At 47.9% G+C, this 20,785-nt stretch overlaps 1 protein-coding gene and 1 long non-coding RNA gene across 6 annotated transcripts; one reads left to right on the top strand and one right to left on the bottom strand.

Annotated features, from left to right (window-relative positions):
* The first annotated feature begins 9,022 nt into the window (after positions 1-9,022).
* On the top strand, positions 9,023-14,361 carry LOC149404172 (uncharacterized). Of its 2 annotated transcripts, XR_016294206.1 has the most exons (3): positions 9,023-9,318; positions 12,717-13,709; positions 13,962-14,361. It is a non-coding gene; the product is annotated as an uncharacterized LOC149404172 (long non-coding RNA). The 2 variants fall into 2 exon arrangements; XR_016294205.1 differs by lacking the exon at positions 13,962-14,361 and having other exon boundaries at positions 12,717-13,804.
* Positions 14,362-15,106: 745 nt separating this feature from the next.
* On the bottom strand, positions 15,107-19,749 carry LOC149404171 (DNA double-strand break repair protein). Of its 4 annotated transcripts, none has more exons than XM_089603582.1 (7): positions 19,224-19,749; positions 19,059-19,133; positions 18,944-18,983; positions 17,484-18,849; positions 17,273-17,353; positions 17,070-17,116; positions 15,107-15,991 (listed from the first exon to the last, which is right to left on the bottom strand). In XM_089603582.1, the coding sequence occupies exons 1-6, from the start codon at positions 19,310-19,312 to the stop codon at positions 17,109-17,111; spliced, it is 1,659 nt and encodes a 552-aa protein (XP_089459708.1). In that variant the 5' UTR covers positions 19,313-19,749; the 3' UTR covers positions 15,107-15,991; positions 17,070-17,108. The 4 variants fall into 4 exon arrangements, with proteins under 4 accessions (XP_089459708.1, XP_089459699.1, XP_089459715.1 ...); XM_089603573.1 differs by having other exon boundaries at positions 15,108-15,991; positions 17,269-17,353; XM_089603589.1 differs by lacking the exon at positions 15,107-15,991 and having other exon boundaries at positions 16,565-17,116.
* Positions 19,750-20,785: the final 1,036 nt, after the last annotated feature.

Here is a 20,785-nt window from a genome sequence, read left to right as displayed (position 1 = left end):
ACCCTGCACCTTGGTGTTTTGGAACACCCTTCGAAGGACGAGGCTTCCGTCGGCGAACTTCCGCAGCTTGATCTTCGAGTTGTAGTACTTCTCGACCTTCCTCTTCTGCGCGGCAAGCCGGGTAAGTGCGTCCGCCCTCCTTTCGTCTATGAGGTCTAGCTCGAGCCTGATCGCGTCATCGTTGGCGGCTTCGTCGTACTCCTCAATGCGCAAGGTTGGCAGCTTGATCTCGACGGGTACCACAGCCTCGACGCCGAACGCGAGAGCGAAAGGGGTTTCGCCGGTCGCGTTTCGGGCGGTGGTGCGGTATGCCCATAAGACCATGGGGAGCTCGTCAGCCCAAGCCCCCTTTCTTGCCTCCAGCTTCTTCTTCAAATTCTCCTTGATCGTCTTATTCACCGCCTCGACCTGACCGTTGGCTTGGGGATGGCGGGGAGAGGAGAAAGTCTTGCTAATGCCAAGCTGTTCGCACGTTTCTCGGAGGCGCGCATTGTCGAATTGCTTTCCGTTGTCGGTTACAATTGACGCAGGGATCCCGAAGCGGCAGATAATGTTTCTCCAAATGAAGCTTGTCGTGTTCGCCTCGGTGATCTTTGCTAGCGGTTCAGCCTCTACCCACTTCGTGAAGTAATCGACAGCCACGATCGCGTGCTTGTATTGTCTCGGGGCCGTAGGTAGCTCGCCGATGAGGTCGATTCCCCACTTCGCGAAAGGTCGTGGCACGATAATCGGACACAAAGGGGCCGGTGCTTGGCGCGGAATGTGGGCGAACCTTTGGCACTTGTCACATTTCTTGGCCCACTCGTGGGAGTCCTTTTTCAAGGTTGGCCAGAAATATCCAAGTCTTAGCAACTTCAATGCCAAAGATTGCCCGGCGGCGTGGTTGCCGCACACCCCCTCGTGCACCTCGTGGAGTGCTTTTCTTGCCTCCACCTCGGTCAGGCAACGGAGAAGGGGCATGGAGTAGCCTCTCTTGAACAAACTGTCCTCCCTCATTGTGTACTTCGGGGCTAGGCTTCTCAACTTTCTAGCTTCTTCTTTATCCTCGGGGACGACTCCTCGTTTAAGGAATTCCACGAGCGGGGTCATCCATGAGGGAGGCGGAGTCTCGTCAATGACCCCCACGTCGCTTCTCGAGACGTAGGGTCGGGTCAACACTTCGATTGGGACGCTGCCCTCGCCTTCCTCGTCTATCCCGGACGCGAGGCGAGCTAGGGCGTCGGCGTCGACGTTCGCCTCTCGAGGAACCTGGACGATCTCGAACCACGACAGGGCCTCCAAGTTCTTTTGGGCCTTGGACAAGTAGGCGATCATGTGTGGCTCCTTTGCGGCGTAGTCGCCCTTAACCTGATTCACGATCAATTGCGAATCGCAATGGATGCGTAGGTTTTGGGCGCCCAACTTGTTCGCTAGCTCCAAGCCAACAATCAGAGCCTCGTACTCTGCCTCGTTGTTGGAAGCCTTGAACTCGAACCGCAGGGCGTACCTCAACTTTTCCCTATCGGGGTTTGTGAGCACAACGCCGGCGCCAGCCCCCCGGGCGTTTGACGCGCCGTCCACGTGTAAATCCCAAACCGGCCCTATCGGGTCGTTGGTTCTCTTCCTTGACGACTCGCTATGGTCGTCCTCCTTGTCTCCCGCGGTCTTACTCCCTTCGTCGCCCTCATTGGTCGGGGGCGCGCTTGTGAACTCGGCGATGAAGTCGGCGAGGGCCTGACCCTTAATGGCGGTTCTCGGTTGGAACTCGACCCCGTATTCGCCCAGCTCTTGGGACCATATCGCCATTCGAGAAGAGGTCCCTTTTTGAAGGGCCTTCTCGATGGGATGTCCCGAGCGGACCACGATGGGGTGCGCCTGGAAGTAGGGCCGGAGCTTTCTCGCGCTCATGACGAGGGCGAGGGACAGTCTCTCGATCTCGGGGTATCGGGTTTCGGCGTCGAGGAGCGCCTTGCTAACGTAGTAGACTGGCCATTGCACCTTGTCTTCTTCGCGTATGAGGACCGCGCTCACGGCCCTATCGGAAACCGCGAGGTAGAGGTACAGGGTTTCGCCGTTCTTTGGCTTCGCGAGGAACGGGGGGGAGGTGAAATAGGCTTTCATAACGCGGAATGCTTCCTCGCACTCCTCCGTCCACACGAACCCGTCGGTCTTCTTCAGTGCCTTGAAGAACGGTTGGCACCTATCAGTGGCTTTGGAAACGAATCGCGTCAGAGCGGCGATCCTTCCCGTCAAGCTTTGAACTTCTTTGACCTTTTGTGGCGACCTCATCTCTAAGATCGCCCTAATTTTCTCAGGATTGGCCTCGATCCCGCGGCGGCTCACCATGTAGCCCAGAAACTTTCCAGACTCGACCCCGAAAGCGCACTTGTTGGGGTTAAGCTTCATCTTGTAACGCCGCAGAATCGTGAACATTTCCCTAAGGTCTCGGACGTGGTCGCGGGCTTTGAGGCTTTTGACAAGCATGTCATCCACGTAGACCTCCATAGTTTTGCCAATTTGATTGGCGAACATGCGGTTCACCAACCTTTGATACGTCGCTCCCGCGTTTTTGAGGCCAAAGGGCATGACCTTGTAACAGTAAAGTCCGCGGTTCGTAACAAAGGTGGTTTTAATTTGATCCGGCTCGTGCATGCGGATCTGATTGTAGCCTGAGTAGGCGTCCATGAAGCTTAGCAGTTCGTGGCCCGCAGTGGCGTCCACGAGCTGCTCGATCCTCGGGAGAGGGAAGCTGTCTTTCGGGCAGGCTTTGTTGAGATCTTTGTAGTCGATACAGATCCGCCACTTCCCGTTTGGCTTCTTGACCATTACCACATTGGATACCCACTTGGGGTGCTCCGCCTCCCTGATGAAGTTGGCGGCAAGAAGTTTGTCAACTTCTTCACCAATGGCTTGGTACCTCTCCCCACTGAACGCCCGTCGCGGTTGAACGCGCTCGGCCACTCTCTTGTCATCGTTGAGACGATGAACCATGATCTCGGGGTCGATCCCCGGCATGTCGGCGTGTGTCCACGCAAAGACATCTTTGTGTTCTCGGAGGAAAGCGGCGAGCTCGATTCGGGTCTCAGACGGGAGTTGGGCGCCTATCTTGACCACTTGGTCAGGTTTGGCGTCGTCCAACACGACGGGAACGAGGTCGTCCGGTGTCTCCACCTTCCGACGCTCGACTTCGTCCCTTTGGTCTAGCTCTCCGAAGGTGCCTCCTTCCTCTAACTTGCACGGGAATTTGTCTCCGAGTTGGAAGACGGTGCTTACCACCTTCGCTTTCCCTTTTCCATCCACGCCCTGGATGTAGCACATCCTCGCCATGGATTGGTCTCCCAACATCACGGCGATCCCTTTATCGGTCGGGAACTTCATCATCAGGTGGTACGTGGATGTTATGGCCTTCAACCGATTGAGAGTCGGGCGGCCGACGATGATGTTGTAAGCCGAGGGCTGATCCACCACCAGGAACGACACGATGTGGGTAACCTCGAGCCCCCCCGGCGTACCGAAGGTAACCGGGAGGTCGATAGTTCCCTCCGTCATAACCCTCTCCCCGGAGAAGCCGAAGAGTGGGGTTGAGATCGGGGTCGGTCTTACCCCGGATAGTTTCATCCTGTCCAACGCCGATTTGAAGATTATGTCGGCGGAGCTCCCATTGTCGATCAGGATTCTCCGGACGAGGTTGTTGGCGACCGGGGCGGAGACGACTATCGCGTCGTTGTGTGGATGGAGAACTCGCGTTGCTTCCTGTCCGGTGAAGAACATGGACTCGAAGGGGGCCGGAGGAGGGACCTCGTACGTATGGTTGATGTAGTGCGCTATTTTCCCTTGGGAAACTTCGCGCACGTACTTCTTCCTTTGTGTAGCCGAATCCCCGAACTCCGGGCCACCCAAGATTGCACCCACGACGTGAAGTTGCGAGCTCTCCGGCTCTTCGTTTGTCGCGCGGTCTGTGACAGTCACCGTCGCCGGACCTTTCTTCCCTTGCCGCGGGCGACCTCCGTGCGCCGCGGCCGTCCCGATAGTTCTTAGGACATACTCTTTCAGCTTCCCATCTTGAATCAGGGCCTCAATCTGACGCTTAAGTTGATAGCATTCGGATGTCAGGTGCCCGTGATCTTGATGGTAATCACAGTACTTGCTTTGATCCCTCTTGGCGGGATCCTTCGTGAGCGGGGTCGGGCTCCCCAACTTGTCACGGTGCAGAGCTAGGATTTGCTCCGGCGGAGTGTTCAGAGGAGTGAATGGCGAGAACCTCCGGAAGCTGTCGACATGCGATGGCTTCGGCCCGGGGAGGGAACGGCCGTTAGGGGCCTGGCTTCCCTTATTCCTCCTCTTTCGGGGATCGGGACGATCTTCATCTCGATCGTCGCGGCGGCGACTCCCCTGTCCTCCTGCCTTTCGGCCATCTCGGCCATCGAGATAGTCCTCGACTCCCATGTATGTGCGGGCTCTTGTCATCAGCTCCGCCATGTCACGCGGGACTTGGCCAACAATAGACTTGAGGAAGTCGCTCGTGCGCACTCCCTCGGTGATCGCCGTGATGGCGTCCCTGTCGTCGAACCCCTCGACCTTGTGAGACTCCTCGGTGAAGCGAGCGAGGTATTGTCTCAGCGTCTCGTCTCTTCCTTGACGGATAGAGAGGAGGTGGGTCTTCGGCTTCTTCTGCGCCACGAGGGTGGCGAATCGGGCGAGGAAAGCCTCTCGCAAGGCCCGGAAGGACGGGATGCTTCCCGGTCTCAAGCTTCGGAACCACTCAAACCCCGAGCCTGTGAGGGTCAGGCTGAAGGCTTGGCAGAGGGTGGCGTCCGCCTGCCCTTGCATAGTCATCCACGTCTCATAGTGTTGGACGTGGAAGTGGGGGTCCGTACGTCCATCGTAGGGAGGAATGGACGGTAGCTTGAAGTTCCCCACGCATGGTTGCGCGAGGATTTGTGCGGCGAAGGGAGAGTATGATTCCTCGATCCCTCCGTACGGCCTTTGCCTCCCCGACTCCCTCATTTCGATGATTTGATTCTGGAGGCTTTGAATCATCGTGACCATGTCGAGCCCGTTAGCGGGGCCGATTGTCGGGGCCACGGGAGTCACCGGTTGGCGTTCGTTGGACGCTTGGTCCACGACATTGGCCTGTGGTCGGCCGAGAGTTGCGGCGGGGAGCGCGTCCCTTCGAGAGTTTAGCCTTTGGCGGAGATCCTCCCCTCGGGAGTTTCTCTGCGCCGTCAAGCGCTCTCTAAGGTCCGCACTCGGTGCGGGGCGAGGTGAGGTCGCTCTTGGTCGGGCCGTCCGGCGGGCGCTTCGGCTGTCGGCCCCATCATCTACCAGGGTCGCTCTCTCCTCGGCGAGGGGCCGTGTCCGGCCACCTCTTGAAACCGAGGGGGCGAGTCCCCGGGAATGTGACCGTGCCTGCTGCCGCGCTATGTGCGACGGTCCGGCCAAAGCGTCGTTGGGCCTCTCGGGCCGTGAAGGGGCGAGGCTAGGCGTTGCCTCGTTGGTCCTTGACTCCCCCACATATTCGGAGTCAGAGTAGTCTTTGGCGGACCTATCCTCAACGTCATAGCCGAGGAGGTCGGCTATGAGCGAACCGTCGACGCCGGGGCGGTCAAGGAGCTCCGCAAGCCGCCGGGCCGTGTCCTCTCGGAGCGCGGCCTCGGGGTCAACCATCGGGTCTTGGGGCTGGCTCTCGCTATCGCGAGGTTGCCCTTCAAGACGATGTGCGAGGTGCCGAAGACCATACCTCGAGCCCGTCGCTCGGGTACCCGCGGAGGTAGTGGGAATATGACTCATCTCTCGAGAGTCGTGAGAACAAAAGGGAGAAGACTGGTAGAGGGAATGCGTCGTCAAGGTCGAGAGATCCCCTCCTTCTAGCGCCAAAATGTTGTCGCAGTTTTTCGGACAACGATTTAGGAACCGGAAATGGTTAGACCCAAGGCCGGACCAAGTGGTCTCACCCCGGCTCGAGCGTGTCGGACTTGATACCTCAAGTCGTCCCTCAGCTGTTTGTAATGTCTATCTCGTCCAAGCACCTGAAACACAAGCGAAAAGGTGTGAACTACAAAGGGGAAACAGAGGGGTTGCCTCTGTTTACCTCTCCGACGCTCAACATTAGTAGGATTGAGGTGGTTGATAGAGGTTTAGTGTTTAGGGGTCGAGAGTTGAGAGAAACGAGCGAGTTGTGAGTTCGGCAGCGTTTCAGTACTCAAAATTCGGATTACCTGGGTCGAGGGAGAGACCCTCTTATTTATAGGCGGCCAAGAGGTGTTTGAGGAACCCCTTGGCCGAGGGCCAGTCTTGGAAGGCCGGCCTTGGAGCGCCGGCCGAGGGGGGCCGGCCTTGGAGCGCCGGCCGAGGAGGGCCGGTCCTGGAGCGCCGGCCGAGGGGGGCCGGCCTTGGAGCGCCGGCCGAGGAGGGCCGGTCCTGGAGCGCCGGCCGAGGAGGGCCGGTCCTGGAGCGCCGGCCGAGGAGGGCCGGCCTTGGAGCGCCGGCCGAGGAGGGCCGGTCCTGGAGCGCCGGCCGAGGAGGGCCGGCCTTGGAGCGCCGGCCGAGGAGGGCCGGCCTGGAGCGCCGGCCGAGGAGGGCCGGCCTTGGAGCGCCGGCCGAGGAGGGCCGGCCTGGAGCGCCGGCCGAGGAGGGCCGGCCTTGGAGCGCCGGCCGAGGAGGGCCGGCCTGGAGCGCCGGCCGAGGATGGCCGGCCTTGGAGCGCCGGCCGAGGAGGGCCGGCCTTGGAACACCGGCCGAGGAGGGCCGGTCTTGGAGCGCCGGCCGAGGAGGGCCGGCCTTGGAGCGCCGGCCGAGGAGGGCCGGCCTTGGAGCGCCGGCCACGGCGAGTGCCGGCCCCGGACGAGCGCCGGGCTCAGGACGGCCGCCAGCGTGGCCGTCGTCGATCTACCGGACCGAGACGGACCGGTAACAGCGGGCCATGAAGAAACTGGGTTGCCCGGGCGCGGGGAAGACCGCGACAAGATTGCGGAAATCACTCACGGTCATCGCCCGCTCAGTCTGGCAATACCACTCCATGTGACACATCGCCACCATGCGATAAAACGCCTGGTTCATCTGGCAAGAATGCACCCCCAGCCGCGCGAGGAGCTACTGGATGATGGGCTGAGACGGCAACCGCAATCCGTAGTAGAGACTTGCAACCGAAACTGCGGCAAATCCACGACGTGGACGGAAAGGACGATCGTCCGGCAAGGGACGGAGAAGTGCCACTGACGTCGGAATGGCGTATGCCTCCCTGAGGCCAATCAATGTTAGGTAGATGAGCGAGCTTGAAGCATCGATCCCCGAACAATCAAAGCCCTCGGGAGCAGCAAAGCCTTCCTCGGGATACCACTTCGTCCTAGCGAGAGACCTCAACGACACTATCGTTTCCGCATCAGGGGTCACAGACCGAGCACCTCCTGGCTCCAAGGGAGTGCCTCCATCCTCTAAAACAGCCGCGGCAGTCGCCGGTGACCCTTCGGGACTCTCCGTTGCATGACCTTCGGCTCCTAGGCACATCTCTGAGTCACCTCCAAGATCTTCTGACTCTGGCCCAAAGTCGTCCACGCAGTCAATCTAGTCTAGAACCGATTCTAGCAGGATCGTCGTGGCCACACTAACAACTTCTATCGGCATGCCGTGAACGTCCAAGTCGGACTTTGGCACGTCAGACCGGGGCACGTCGCGCACCCCCTCACTGACAAAGTTGATCACGAGGCAAGGCGCAGTTTCCCCGGACGCAGGTTGACCGGCACTCCCGTCCGCGCCACGCCCTGTCGGCGTGCACTCCTCCAGAGGCTGAGGAATGGGCGTAGTCGCGCCCAGCTCGCCTTCTTCAAACAATTGCTCCACTCCACTTGGATTCTCCTCCATGTGCAAAGGAACCTCCCCTAATCTCGAGAAGAGGTCGTCCTCTACATGCTCAGAGTCCTGAAACAACAGAGAGAAATCAATCCCGGGATCCTTAGTTGTGAAGGGGGAGGGAATATCCATAATGTAAAAGTGTAGAGAGAGATTAAAAGTGTAGAGAAAGAGAGAAAAAATAAAGTGGGAGAATAAGAGAAGGGAGACCACTATTTATAGACTCCTAGGGGGGCTAAGAGTCCAAATCCTACTCCCACAAGGAGGGAAAAGGAGGAAAAGACCTTCAAAAGTCGGATTCCCCAGTGCAAACGCATCAGCCCCGCGCACGGCGCGCGGGCAAAAAAAAAATAAAAAAAGACGGGCGGCGGTGAGGACATTGAAATGAGGTTTCCTCAAACACCCAACTAAAAGAACTTAAAGTTCATCGCCAGGAGCCTCCCGAGCGACGAACTTGGGGGGCTAATGTCGTATGTCGTTTTTGGAAAACCCGGAGCGCCGAGAAGACGCGTCGCTCAAAGGTCTGATGGTCAGGCCAGAGGTCCTAAACTGTGGCAAGCCTTCCGTCACGAGTCACTAGCAAGCCCTCGTGTCGAAACTTTCAGCTCTTCGAGTCGAGCTTCGCTCCTCGAGTCGAGTCATTCTTGTCATATACAAACTTATGTAACGCTCAACTTGTGAATTTGAATAAAATAAACGAGTTTTATTTTGAATAAATTCTTGTTGCACATGAGACGTCCTTAAATTTTAAATATCTTGGAAAAAAATAAATAATAATCATAAATATATTTAAGGTCGATGAAATTTCGGAATAAGGATATTCGAGCAAACCTGATATTGTTTCCGAATAAAATTTATACGAAACGTACTCGGAGACTTAAAATCTCAAGAGTGAAAATAAATTCCGAAATCCCTTAAATATATTTAAAATAACGGGAATTAATAAGAAATTCTCGATTATTTTTCAAGATTTTTTTTTTTTATTAATTAAGGACATGTTTGAGAGGATTTATTTGGAAATGACTTAAGTGCAACAAAGTGAAGGACGAGAGTGAAAGAAAAAGATTTATGAGGGGTTGTTTGAGGAGACGTGTGGCTCAATGGGAAGCTGCCACGTGGAAATCTTATCCTTCCTTTCCCTTATCTCTTTCGGCCTCTCTCTCTTCTCTTTCTTTCTTCTTCACGTGCACTATATCTTCTCTTCTCCTTCTTCACGCGAATCACCTGCAAAGGATAACAAAGAAGAAAAAAAATTCAAGCAAAACAAGCTTGCTCGGCCATCATCACTGATCCTCTTCACTAACACCCGATCTCAACCTCTTCTTCCTTTCTCCTCGTCGAGCGTCATCATCCTCCAGCCGAGCTCTCCACCTCGCGCGCACCACCGAGAGGAAGAGCGAGACCGCCGTGGACCACCGGGACATCGGAGCAAGGGGAGATCACCGGGAAGAGGACGAGGAAGCAGTGGGTGAATGATATTTCGCTGATTCGGTGAGAAATTTCATCTCCTTGGTTTGATTGAAATCTAGGGTTCATAGCTCAATTTGGGGGTTTTGATTTCCGAATGAGATCTGAGGTTTTGGCTTGGTTGTGATGTTCATTGAGCTTGATTATTGATATTTATGAGATGAAATTGAGGATTGAAAACGAATTTCTTGATTTTGGATTGATTTTGGCCGAATTTCACATATTAGGGTTCATGAGTATGATTTTTTGGGGCTTTTTGATTCCGAGCTAAAATAAGTGGAATTGATGGGTTTTATTTGGTTTTTGGACTTGATTAATGATGTTCCTAGCTCGGATTTCTTTAATTGAGTCGATTTTGAATGATTTGAGAATTTTGAGCTCGCTGTGAACAGCCACTGTAAATTTACGTAGACAGTTCGGTACCGATTTAATTTGGATTTGTTGATATTTTTCCTGGATAATAGACGTTATGAGGTTTCTAAAATGACCAAGAGCGTGTAAATCGGTTGAGAATTGAGTGAGTTATGAATTTTTGAAAACAGGATATTGAAGCTGGAATTTATGAACGTGTGTTTGAAATTTTTGGCCGTGTGTGTGCCTTTGGCCGTGAGACTTGTTTGGCTAGGTAATTTTCTTTCGCTGTTTTGTGATGTTGAATTATTCTAGATTGTTAGGGATTTTGAGACGTGAGAATTGATTTGAGAATTGAATTTGAAATGTGGATTTAATGACAAGTCTAAGGATTTTGTGACAAGTTAGTTTGGACCCGTGTTTGGTTGCTTGACTTGTTTGGGTTCGGGTTTTTGAGTCGAGATGTCGGATTTGGAATTTTGGAAATTGATAAGAGTTTGGATTTAAGGAAGTAACTCGTTATCGAATTCCGAACCGACTCAAATCTAATCTCGACAACGAACCCTATCTTTTTTCAAGTACTCTTGAATCCAATAACTAACGGTCTTCCAACCTCGGATGCTAGTTCTTTTGACATTTCGTCATGTGTCAAGAATCACGGAGAGCGTGAAAATCAAGACATCGCCGGAAGTCGTCGAACTTTCTGACGAGCTATTCCAGGTAAGTGTGGAGACATAAGTCAACTACTTACCAAGGGAATAATTCTATTTACGTGTTAATAATAAAGAGTAGGAAAAACCTTAAAAGACACAAACGCCAAAGATTAAGGCTTCGGCCACTCTTTTGGGAAAATTTAGTTGGGTTTATACCCATAGGTTCAAATGCTAACTTGAACCACCCACGTTGCTACTTTCTTGTAGTTAGATCCCTCTGCTAACCACAGAGTTTAGCTAGATCTGAGGTGACAGGAGAGCATGTTGGACTCTGGATTCGAGCCGAGGGTAGAAGTACCGGGAGTCATATCCCGAGTCTTCAACTGAAAACACTAACGAGCATAAAAGGGAAATGACAATTCTTTCGGGATTTTACCTGAGTCGCTCTCCTGTAAGTAGCATAGGTGTGTACTCTGAGTGCTGCACAGTACCCGAACCCTAAAAAATTGATGTATCGATGGTACCAAAAGGAAATTAACCCTGACGGGCTATGAGGGCCTGGGGGATGGCGCTGAGTACTCATATCTCGGGGAGTCGACCAAGAGTCGTACCCGACTTTGTTGCCAGGCTATGAAGGCCTGAAGAATGCACCTTGACGGGCTATGAGGGCCTAGGGGTGGTGCCGACGTCGAATGAAGTGGTACCATTAGTGGATCCCAGACATATGTTAAAACTCTTAGGCCACCGGATGACTGCTGCTCGAAGTCTAAGGCTGATCTCTTGTCGTTCTAGAGGTTATAGCGGGGGATGTGTGTAACCTTAAAGACGACAAGTACTAGTTAGAGTGTGTACACACGAGTCATGCTCTAGAACTTGATAGATTTGCATCCATGCATTCTTATGTGTTTGTTTGCACGTCACATGTTATCACATGGCATTAGTCACTTTATTTTCTAGGTTAGACTCCCACTTACTGAGTCAATCGACTCATAGTGTTATGACCCTTGGTAATGTAGAGAAGGGCAAGGCGCCGATGTGAACAAGGAAGTTGAAGATGAAGACCGGATGTGTATCTCTTGACCTTTGGGCTAATGGGAACTCACCCGGGTTCAAACCCTTCTATAATAATATCTATATTTTGTTGAACCCCTTCCGTAAACTATGATCCCCAAACTATCCCGTATTTATATAGTTAAAATTCGGGAGCTTGTGTATAAATAAGAGTCGCTATAAGACTGTAACTCCTAGAATTTAAACGCGAAAAATTTACCCAGCTTTTCGTATAACCACTTATAACACTTATATATCATCGTAATATGTTTATTATAAGCGTTATGAGTATTATGGTTATTTATTTCTGATTCTATTGATATGAGATATATTGTTATATATATATTTTGATGTTGAGACTTGTGATCCGAGACGTAACCCACCGTCGTGACTCGTGAACCGTCGACGAGAGCTCGCGGATCGTGACAATTCTCTTGTGTTGAGCCTCGCTCCTCGGGTCGACTGCGCACCGCGCGTTGCGCGCCGCACGCACGCCACGCGCCTCTTCTTGACGGGGCGCGTGCCTGCAGTCCCACATGGACGGGAAACGAGCCTCCTAAGGCCCTCCAACTACTATAAATACCCCCTCTCATTGAGGGAGAGGCAATCCTAATCACTCTCATCGATACGCTCGAATTCTCGCTCTCCTTGCTTCTCTTGATGCCATCTCTGGCCTGAAGTGCTTTCTACGAGTTTCTCTCATTCTCAGAGGTTCCGAAGCACTCTCGGGGACTCCCGGACGTCGCTCCCTCTGATCCAACGCCGAAACTAGTGCCCAGGCACGCTCCTAGGGTTTTCCCCTGAAAATCCCCTACTCGTCTAGCGACACATCCGTGATTTCCAAAGTTCTGAGACGCCGTTGAGGACTCCTCCGCGCTCCGTCTCCTTCGTCGAAAATGCGCCCCAGGCTCCGCGCCTCACTCCGCATTACATACGCCCTGAACTACGTTCTTACCTGATCCCACACACGGGTACATAGGCAGCCTACACCAAAAAGGCACTGTCACTCCTCCTCCTCACCTTTTCTCTCCTCTTAGAAGTGTGTTAGTTGGCGAAAACCTAGCTCGAGACTTTCGAGTTCACACCTTTGGCTCGGGTGCGGCCACTTGGTCCGTCCTTGGGTCGAACCGCCCGACGCTTTTAATAGTTGTGCATTTTCGTGCCACAACAACAAAAAAGTCATGAAATAATTATCATTAAAAAATTATGTCAGTAAAAAGGCTGGTTTCGTGATAACTTCGTCAATAAATTGTATAATTTACTGAATTGTATGATTCTGTGACTTAGTTGTCATAGTATTTAATTATTTCGTGACAACATAATCACCAAATAATATGACACTAACTTTTTTTGTCTCTTAAATTGCAGATTTGGATCTCGGCATTGGAATCCGATCTCAAGGATTTTTAGTCACAGTTTGCGAAGTGGAGGAAGGAGTTGTCGGCCAACATGCAAGAAATGTCTGACATTGAAAAATGTAGTCGAAACATAGGATGAACACCCGCCCAACCAACTTACGGCAAAGTAGACTATTTCGAAGCCTCTGTTAGAGGACGAGGCTGAGAAAGAAGATGATGAAGAAGAAGACAATGAAGAAGAGGCTGAAGAAGAAAGTGAGAATAAGCCAGAAGGAAAAAAAAAATAGAGTAGTGAAGGCCTGAAAGAAGAAGAAAATGAAAAAGAGAAACAGAAGAATGACATGGAAATAGTAGAAGAAGAAGAAGAAGAGACCAAAGAAGAAAAAAAGGAAGAAGAAGAACATGAAGAAGAAGGAATCAATGAAGATAAACAGAAAGAAGAAGAAGAACACCAAATAGAGGAAGAGGAAGGTGGAGAAAAAGAAAAAGAACAAGAACACAGAGAGGAAGGCAAAGAACGAGAACCAGATAAACAAGAAGAACAAGAAAAAGTGGAAGTGAAAGAAGGAGGTCTTTTTGTAAAGATGTCGACCTTAAAAAGAAGAAGGATGATGGTAATGACGATGAGGGTTGTCAACTAGAGAACGAGCCAAAGGAACATGGGGACCAACACTAGACTCTTGAGGCCAGTGCGGACCCAGACCGAAAGGAATCAACTCAAGAATCCAAAACTCTGAACCGAAAAATGCGGGGTGGTTGATGCGGAAGGTTGACATTATAATACGAATCTCTTCATCAACTGAGTCATCTGTTCGATCAAGGAAGGCCCATGTTGTTTACACTCATACACCTCTGCCGGCTATGCTTAGGAGGTTTGCAAAACCCGGTCTGAAGCCTTCGGTCTATCCATTCTCCGACCCCATGGAGGAAGCTTCCGAGATTGAGCTGAACATTTTGGAGAAATGGATAAGCGTTTGTCTGCTAAAAAAAATACCACAACAGGGTATCTTATATATTTGAACTTAAGAAATTGATGATTGTTTTATTTTGATCACTAGAATTCGTGACTTTTGTCACAAAATAACAGTTTTCTTGACTATGATGTTACTAAGATTACATCGTATTTGTGATAACGTTGTCACGAAAACCGTTGCCAGTGTTTTCGTTATTATGTAGTCACTGAAGTAATCCAGTTTTAACTAAAGATCCACAATATTCTAAATGTCATAATTTTTTTATACAGGTCCATGTACAGGAAAGAATACAAAAAGTTAAAGCCCACATTCGACAATACAGTGGCCGAAATAACCAATAAGACTTGGTTTTGGACATTGTGGGAAACAGATGAGTGACTGAAAGGCGATGTACGTCAACAAGATCCGGTTATTTTGCGCCAACGACTCCAAACACCGAAATCTCTCCTTCTTATTGTGTGATGATTTAGTGTTGTTTGTTTTTTTCCCTGCTTTTTTTTCTTGACATTGGTTCCTGTTTTTTTCTTCCATGGAACAACAAAATAAACATATTTTTCTTAGGTGTGTGCTTCTAAGTTCTAACACAAACAGCGAAAATAATTGGTGTCTTAGTGTTGATTTTTCTGGTATGACTTTGGAATAATATAGTATGACATTATAGTGTTATGGAATGACTTTGTTATGATGAGGTATGACTTTGGAATAATAACATTGCTCATTTGATTAATGTCTATTTTCATTGTTATGAACTTGAACATTAGTGACATGGTTATATCACTAAATGCCTTCTATCTTAACATATTAACCTCTCCTTCTCTTTTTTTTTTGTGTAGCATATTTACATTGCCTTTTACTACTTAAGGATGAATAGAAGTCACGGGAATATCGATCAGAAGTATACGACAACCGACACACACTTTACTGACTTTGTCATGGAAAAAAAAGGGATGAAGCTGAAGACAAGGACGGATATTATCGGATGAGGCATATCGAAGTTATGGAAGCCATGATGAGCGACGCAAGAGAGGGGTTCTCTGCTGCGCCATGGGCAGATGTAGACATTGTATACATCCCTATGAATGTGCAGGGCCACTGGATCTTGCTTGTTGTAAAGTTGTCGGAAAGAACCATAACGGTTTATGACTCCTTGTTCAAAACGTTCAACCAGTCTTATAAGTCGAGGGTAACAAAAATGTCCACATTTTTGCCCATTCTGCTCAATGTCACCCGTCTTGGGGAATGCAACTTCGAGCCATTCCAAGTATTAAGAAGGAAAAACATGCCAAATTAGACCATCAAGTAAGATTTATTGTCTTATGAAGTAGAAACAATTTGTGTTTGAATTCGAAAAGTCTAATCTAATATGAATCATTGTCACATTGGCGATTGTGGTATGTTTTGCATAAAGGCTGCCGAATTCTTGATCCACGGCGTTCCGCTTTCTGATTTGAAGCAAAAAGACATGGATATGTATAGAAAGAAGACGACATTGGAGCTGTTCAGAAGCTCAGAAACATCACCCACCGTATTTGGAAAAGACATATCATAAATTTTTTATTTGAACCAACTAGTGCAGAGTCGTGGTTGGGGATCTCATAAGCTCCACTCTCTGGCTCTGGACATGCCACATTTGGTTGAGTTTGAGTAGAAGCAACTTGTGCCGAATAGTGGTTGGGGTTCTCTAAAGCACCACTCTCCGGCTCTAGACACGGCACATCTGGTTGAGTTTGAGTAGAAGCAACTCGTGCCGAATAGTGGTTGAGATTCTCAGAAGAACCACCTTCCGGCTTTGGACACTACATATCTGGCTGAGTTTTAGTAGAAGCAACTCGTCCCGACAGTGGTTGGGGTTCTCAGAAGCACCACCCTCCAACTTTGGACACGGCATATCTAGTTGAGTTTGAGTAGAACCAACTCGTGCAAAGTTGTGGTTTGGGATTTCAGCAGCACCACCATCCGTCTCAGGACACGGCATACAGAGTCGACACTGAATTGGTCTGGCTTCAAGTGCTCTATGTCCACTACCAAATTCAAATTTGATCTATCTGTTTTTTCTCTACGAAGATGCAAATAACATTTGAAACTTAGGTTCGACGTAATAATAACTGGTTGCACCGACCCTTCTCTCTCATAATTAACATGGAGTTTATGAGCAAAAGGTGAAAGTTGTAGCGTGACATACAATAGATGCAAGAACTCATCGTATGTTGCTTTCCCAGGTTTTAAAATAGCCCCACCCTCTTGGTCAAGTAACGTGAAGGTTTCACCCATCTTTCGCTATGCTTGACGAATGTATGAACGTGTCTCATCACTGCACATAGTTCAAATATACAAAACAATTCAAAATTTATAACAAAATAAAGTAATATTTGAGGTCACGCAATAGATATATTTCATGATAACATAGTCACGAATAAGTTATTTCGTGATTCTGTTGTCACGCAATAGATATATTCTGTGATAACATGGTAACAAATAAGTTATTTCGTGATTATGTTGTCACGAAATATATAACTAAATTCGGTTCTTCGTTGAAGATTTAGTGGCATCAGTGTCACATAGATCCTAATTTATGACAACATATTCACGAAGCCTTCAATCGAAAAACTAGATTTGTTTAGTGATTCTTGGAGCCGATCACTAACAAATCTATCAGATTTTGGGAAAAACGTTCAACTAAACCTAGGTCTGTGAACAACTTAACGTAATCAGCTTAATGTCGAAGCTTTTGAACAGTTCGTTGTATTGCAAAGCTTTGTAGCTACGCGGGGAGACACATCTAGTCTGAGAAAATGAGGAAGAGAACCGAAAGAAAAAGCTGAGCTGGAGAAATTGAGGAAGAGAGAGAGAGAGAGAGAGAGAGAGAGAGCAGGATTGGTTAAAAATTGTGGGCTGGAGGAGAGAGAGAGAGCTGGTCGAAATAATGAGAAGAGAAAGGAAGAGATATAATGAGCTAATTGTATTGGATATGGTTTTTGAGCCGGAGAAAATGAGGAGGACGAGGGAGAGATAAATCACGAAACAGAGAAGATGAGGAAGATGAGAGAGAGAGATGGTAGTAATATATGTGACGAGCTATTGGATAAGGTTTTTTTGGTGGGTTAGATAATAATTTGGTAAGGAAATGTGTTAATTGATTCAATAGTAGATTAGAAAAAATTACTCTCTCTTTCAAGAAACATTTTTTTGAAAAAAAAAAAAAAAAAAAATTGGAAAAACCTCATATTTCGGTTCTAAGGGAAAATCCCGAAAATAAAACCCCAAAATAAGCTACGAACAATTAAATGCCTAAAATAACCCATGAAAAAACTAAATCCTAGACCTAGAGTGTTATCAAGTGCCCGAGGAAACAAAACAGACACAATGAGGCTCCGAAAGTTTGAACCAACCAAAAGGCCATCACGAGTCTAGAAACCTCTTCAAACTCTCTATAACCCTGCAGCAATAGACACAGCACAAGATTGTTAATGCAATCCATACTTAGTTATTCCTTCATAAAAAATAAAAATAAAAAGTTTATCAAGATTTATCACGTAACAAGGTCTTTGTAATATACTATCCATGAAAAAAAAAAAAAGGATTCTTTACTTGCTTGGAAGAGAAGGTATTAGTTCTTCAGTAACTCGAACCATTGTCAGGGCATCAGATTCCATTGTTGGACTACGCTGGTGATCTACCACCGCAGAGATAAACACATAAAGGCTATTTTTAAAATAAAATAAAAATTGCATATTCTTTTCAGCACCTAACGAAAAACAATGGACCAAAGTGAAAAAAGCAGTGAGAAACATAGATGGGTATACCTGCGAGTTCTTTGCGCTCAAACTCTTCCAACAAACGACCAACAAGACCGAAGGCAGTCATACTCGTTTCATCGCAGGTTTCTTGGATAGCAAGGTATCGATTTTTAGCATCAGCTAGGCTAGAGATCTTAGCTTCAAGGCCATCAGCAACAGCGCTTTTCGACCCCCGGTCAACAATGGCATCGCAAATTTTTTTAGAATCATTGGGATCTGTATCCCCTGCACCTTCCTCATCCAGACCTCTGATTTGAGAAAAGTTCAAGAAACAATCCTCATCATCGCTCTCTACCAATTCCTCCATATACGCGTCGGCAAAGTTCTCGCCCAAATCCGTTTCGGGGAGTAGATCCAAGAGAATCTGTTTCACGTGAGCGCTCACATTCAACACACATTCTGTCTCTTCCTTGACAAACTTCTTCAGAGCAACCACATCGTGGGGCTCACGGGAATCTTCATTGATCATAGCTAGAATTTGAACCACAGTCTCAGGCACCGGATCGAAGTCGTCGCACCTGAAAAGATACTCGGTCAAGAAGCTCCTGACCACCGATCGCAGACTTTTCTTCAACACTTTGGAGTTCGGATCGAACAAGTTCTTCACGCTTTCCAGAACCGGCACACTGACCTTCGTCTTGACTAGCCAAATAGCCTTCATGATCTCGTTCTGCAAATCCTCGATTTTTGAAGAGAATTTGTAGAACTCGGTCGGGAAGTAATGAGGCCCGCGTGCCAGCTTTGAAGACAGCCCCGCGACTGCCATGGCTACGGCCAACTGCTCCGGGAGTTGATCCCCTTCATTGAGTTCTGAAAGCATCGTCTTGATTCTCTTTCTCACCTGCTTAAGCATTCGTCGTCGAACGAACCCAGTTGTCGCGGGTTTTACGAGAGGCAGTGTCGTTTCTTTCTTCCCCTTCAGCTTCTTGAGCATCGCAGCTAGAGTCTGAGACGGAATGCTCTCTAGTTCGCTTAACACATTCTCAGCGGCGGCACATTGAATCAGGGTTTGTGGGGCAGTGAAGAACGGCGAGCGACCATCGCGGAAATTCTTTGGGTCGCTGAGAAGTTTGGTTACCTGCCTAAAGACTACATTACTGTTATTATTTCCGCCGCTGAAAACTAGTGGAAGCAATTCTCTGGCCATCCTCTTCATCTTATACCGAGTCTTCTCAAACTTAATCCGTTTTCCGGTCAGTGTCTCGACGAGAAGGCAGAGGCCATTGGTGGTCAGATCGTCGACCTGAATTCTGGATATCTCGTGCCTGCCGGGAAAATCCAGAGCATCCAATACAGTTTCATACTCTGTCTCGACGAGGGAAATGATTCCAAAAGCTTTTTCGACACGTGACTTTGCAGTTTCGAGAAATACCTGGTGAACGATGAGCAACAAAAAATTAACAAGTGTTTAATGAAACAAAGAATATTAAACTGAAATATAGGAATGATGAAATAAGAAAATTTACATCGTCTCCCCTTATAAATGATTCAGGCATAGGCAAAGCCCTGGGGAAAAAATCAAACATTCAGGCATAGGCATGGCCGATTTAGATTAGCGTTGATTATTTCTCATCCACAAACCTGGCTTCGAGGATATCCTCCTCTCTTCCGAGCTTCTTCCTTATAGATATGGATGTAGAGAGCCCTAATAACCAGCTGCAACAAATATCATACGGAAACCCATTGCAAACCCAAAAACGAAGAACAAGAAGAAGAAGAGGAACAAAGTGGGAAAAAGGTTCGTACCTCCGTTTGAGTTGCATCTGCTCGTTTTTATCTTCAATACGAGACCAAACCGACCTTGTATCAGTAAGCAAGAATTGATTGATCTCCATACCTAGTTTTCCAGGTTTTCAATCTACAAGACAGATTTATTTTATATCATGACTTAAATCTCGGGAATTTTGACGAGGGCGAAATCAGAGCGGCAATCTTCAGTTGTGCGAGAAATAAATCGCCGGGCCCGGATGGTTTTTCAGTGGCTTTTTTCCAGGATTTCTGGGATATCATAAAGACCGATATGATACAATTTTTTCACGAGTTTTGGACTCGGGAGTCATCAATAAAAGTGCGAATGAAATTTTCATTTTCCTTATTCCCATAAAACTCAATTTGGGCAAACCATGTTCGGCCTATCAAAATCAAGTCTCAAATTTGACTTCCTTGAACGAAAACTCCTTGACAAGGACTAATGGTTTCTCCCATGGCAGCCTTAATCCTCTCGGCAAGGAATTTCGCCAAAATCAGGTAAATACTCGTCACCAGACCAAACTTATGGGTAATTTAGCAAAGTCGAGAGTGTTTGGAGCATACCTTAAAAGTCTAAAGTGTTTGAAAAGTACCCTTAAAAGTTTCAATTTGAGGTGAATAACTCTTTATAAACAAATAATACATCAATCATAAATATACCCTTCTTTTATTTTATTTTATTAAAAAAAAAATAAACTACACTAGCTGCTCTCAACCACGTACCCATCCCCCACTCCTCGGTCACTCACCATTCCGGCGACATTTCGGCGACAACGGCAACAATCTAGCGATGCTCGGACTGTTTTTGGACGACACTGACGACGGAGAAACTCAAATCCCAAACAAACTACATCTTTTTGTTTTAGGTAAATAATTCATCAATGAATTTTTTATATTTCAGGGTTTGATACTTCTTTTGTTGTCTTAGATTGAGAACTTTGTTAGATTTGAGATAGAAAAATATGTATCTTACTCAATGAAACCATGGTTTAAATTTATTTTCGAATATTGAAGGTGAACGTAAAACGCTACTATACAATAGTGAGCAGTAGATGTGATTTATATATTAAATCTCTATATTAAACTAATCATTAGTATTCTAATTTTTAATTATCATATTGTGAATAATGACGGAGACTACAATAACGGTTTACTACAATGGAAAGTGGAAAGGAGAATAAGGCTCGCATCAATGGGTTAGCGAAAAGAATGATAAGCCTATTGTCATCGTTATAAATACCGAGATCAAGTTAGCCGATTTGTTTGAAAAATTATGTCTGAAACTCAAAGTGGATAAAAGTAATCTAGACTTGAAGCTAAGTTTATGTCAACTCCATGAGATACGTTAGATCATATTTACATAGAAGATGATGATGATGTATACGGTTTCTTGATGGATCGTGATGAAAGAAACCATAGAAGTTCACTCCGTGTAGGATTCATAAAGAAACTTGAAATTAATCATGAAACTCAAGCTAGGAAGGTAACGCGGATGAGAATGATTTAGAAAAAAATTTGAACAACACTTTGAAGACAAGTATTAATTTGACACCTAAACA

This window comes from Urtica dioica, chromosome 2 (assembly GCF_054948205.1).
Source record: "Urtica dioica subsp. dioica isolate 48M chromosome 2, U.dioica_male_clone48M_v1_H2, whole genome shotgun sequence".
Taxonomy (NCBI): domain Eukaryota; kingdom Viridiplantae; phylum Streptophyta; class Magnoliopsida; order Rosales; family Urticaceae; genus Urtica; species Urtica dioica.
The sequence above is the reverse complement of the archived record's forward strand: the minus strand, read 5'-3'. Positions and strand labels throughout refer to the sequence as shown.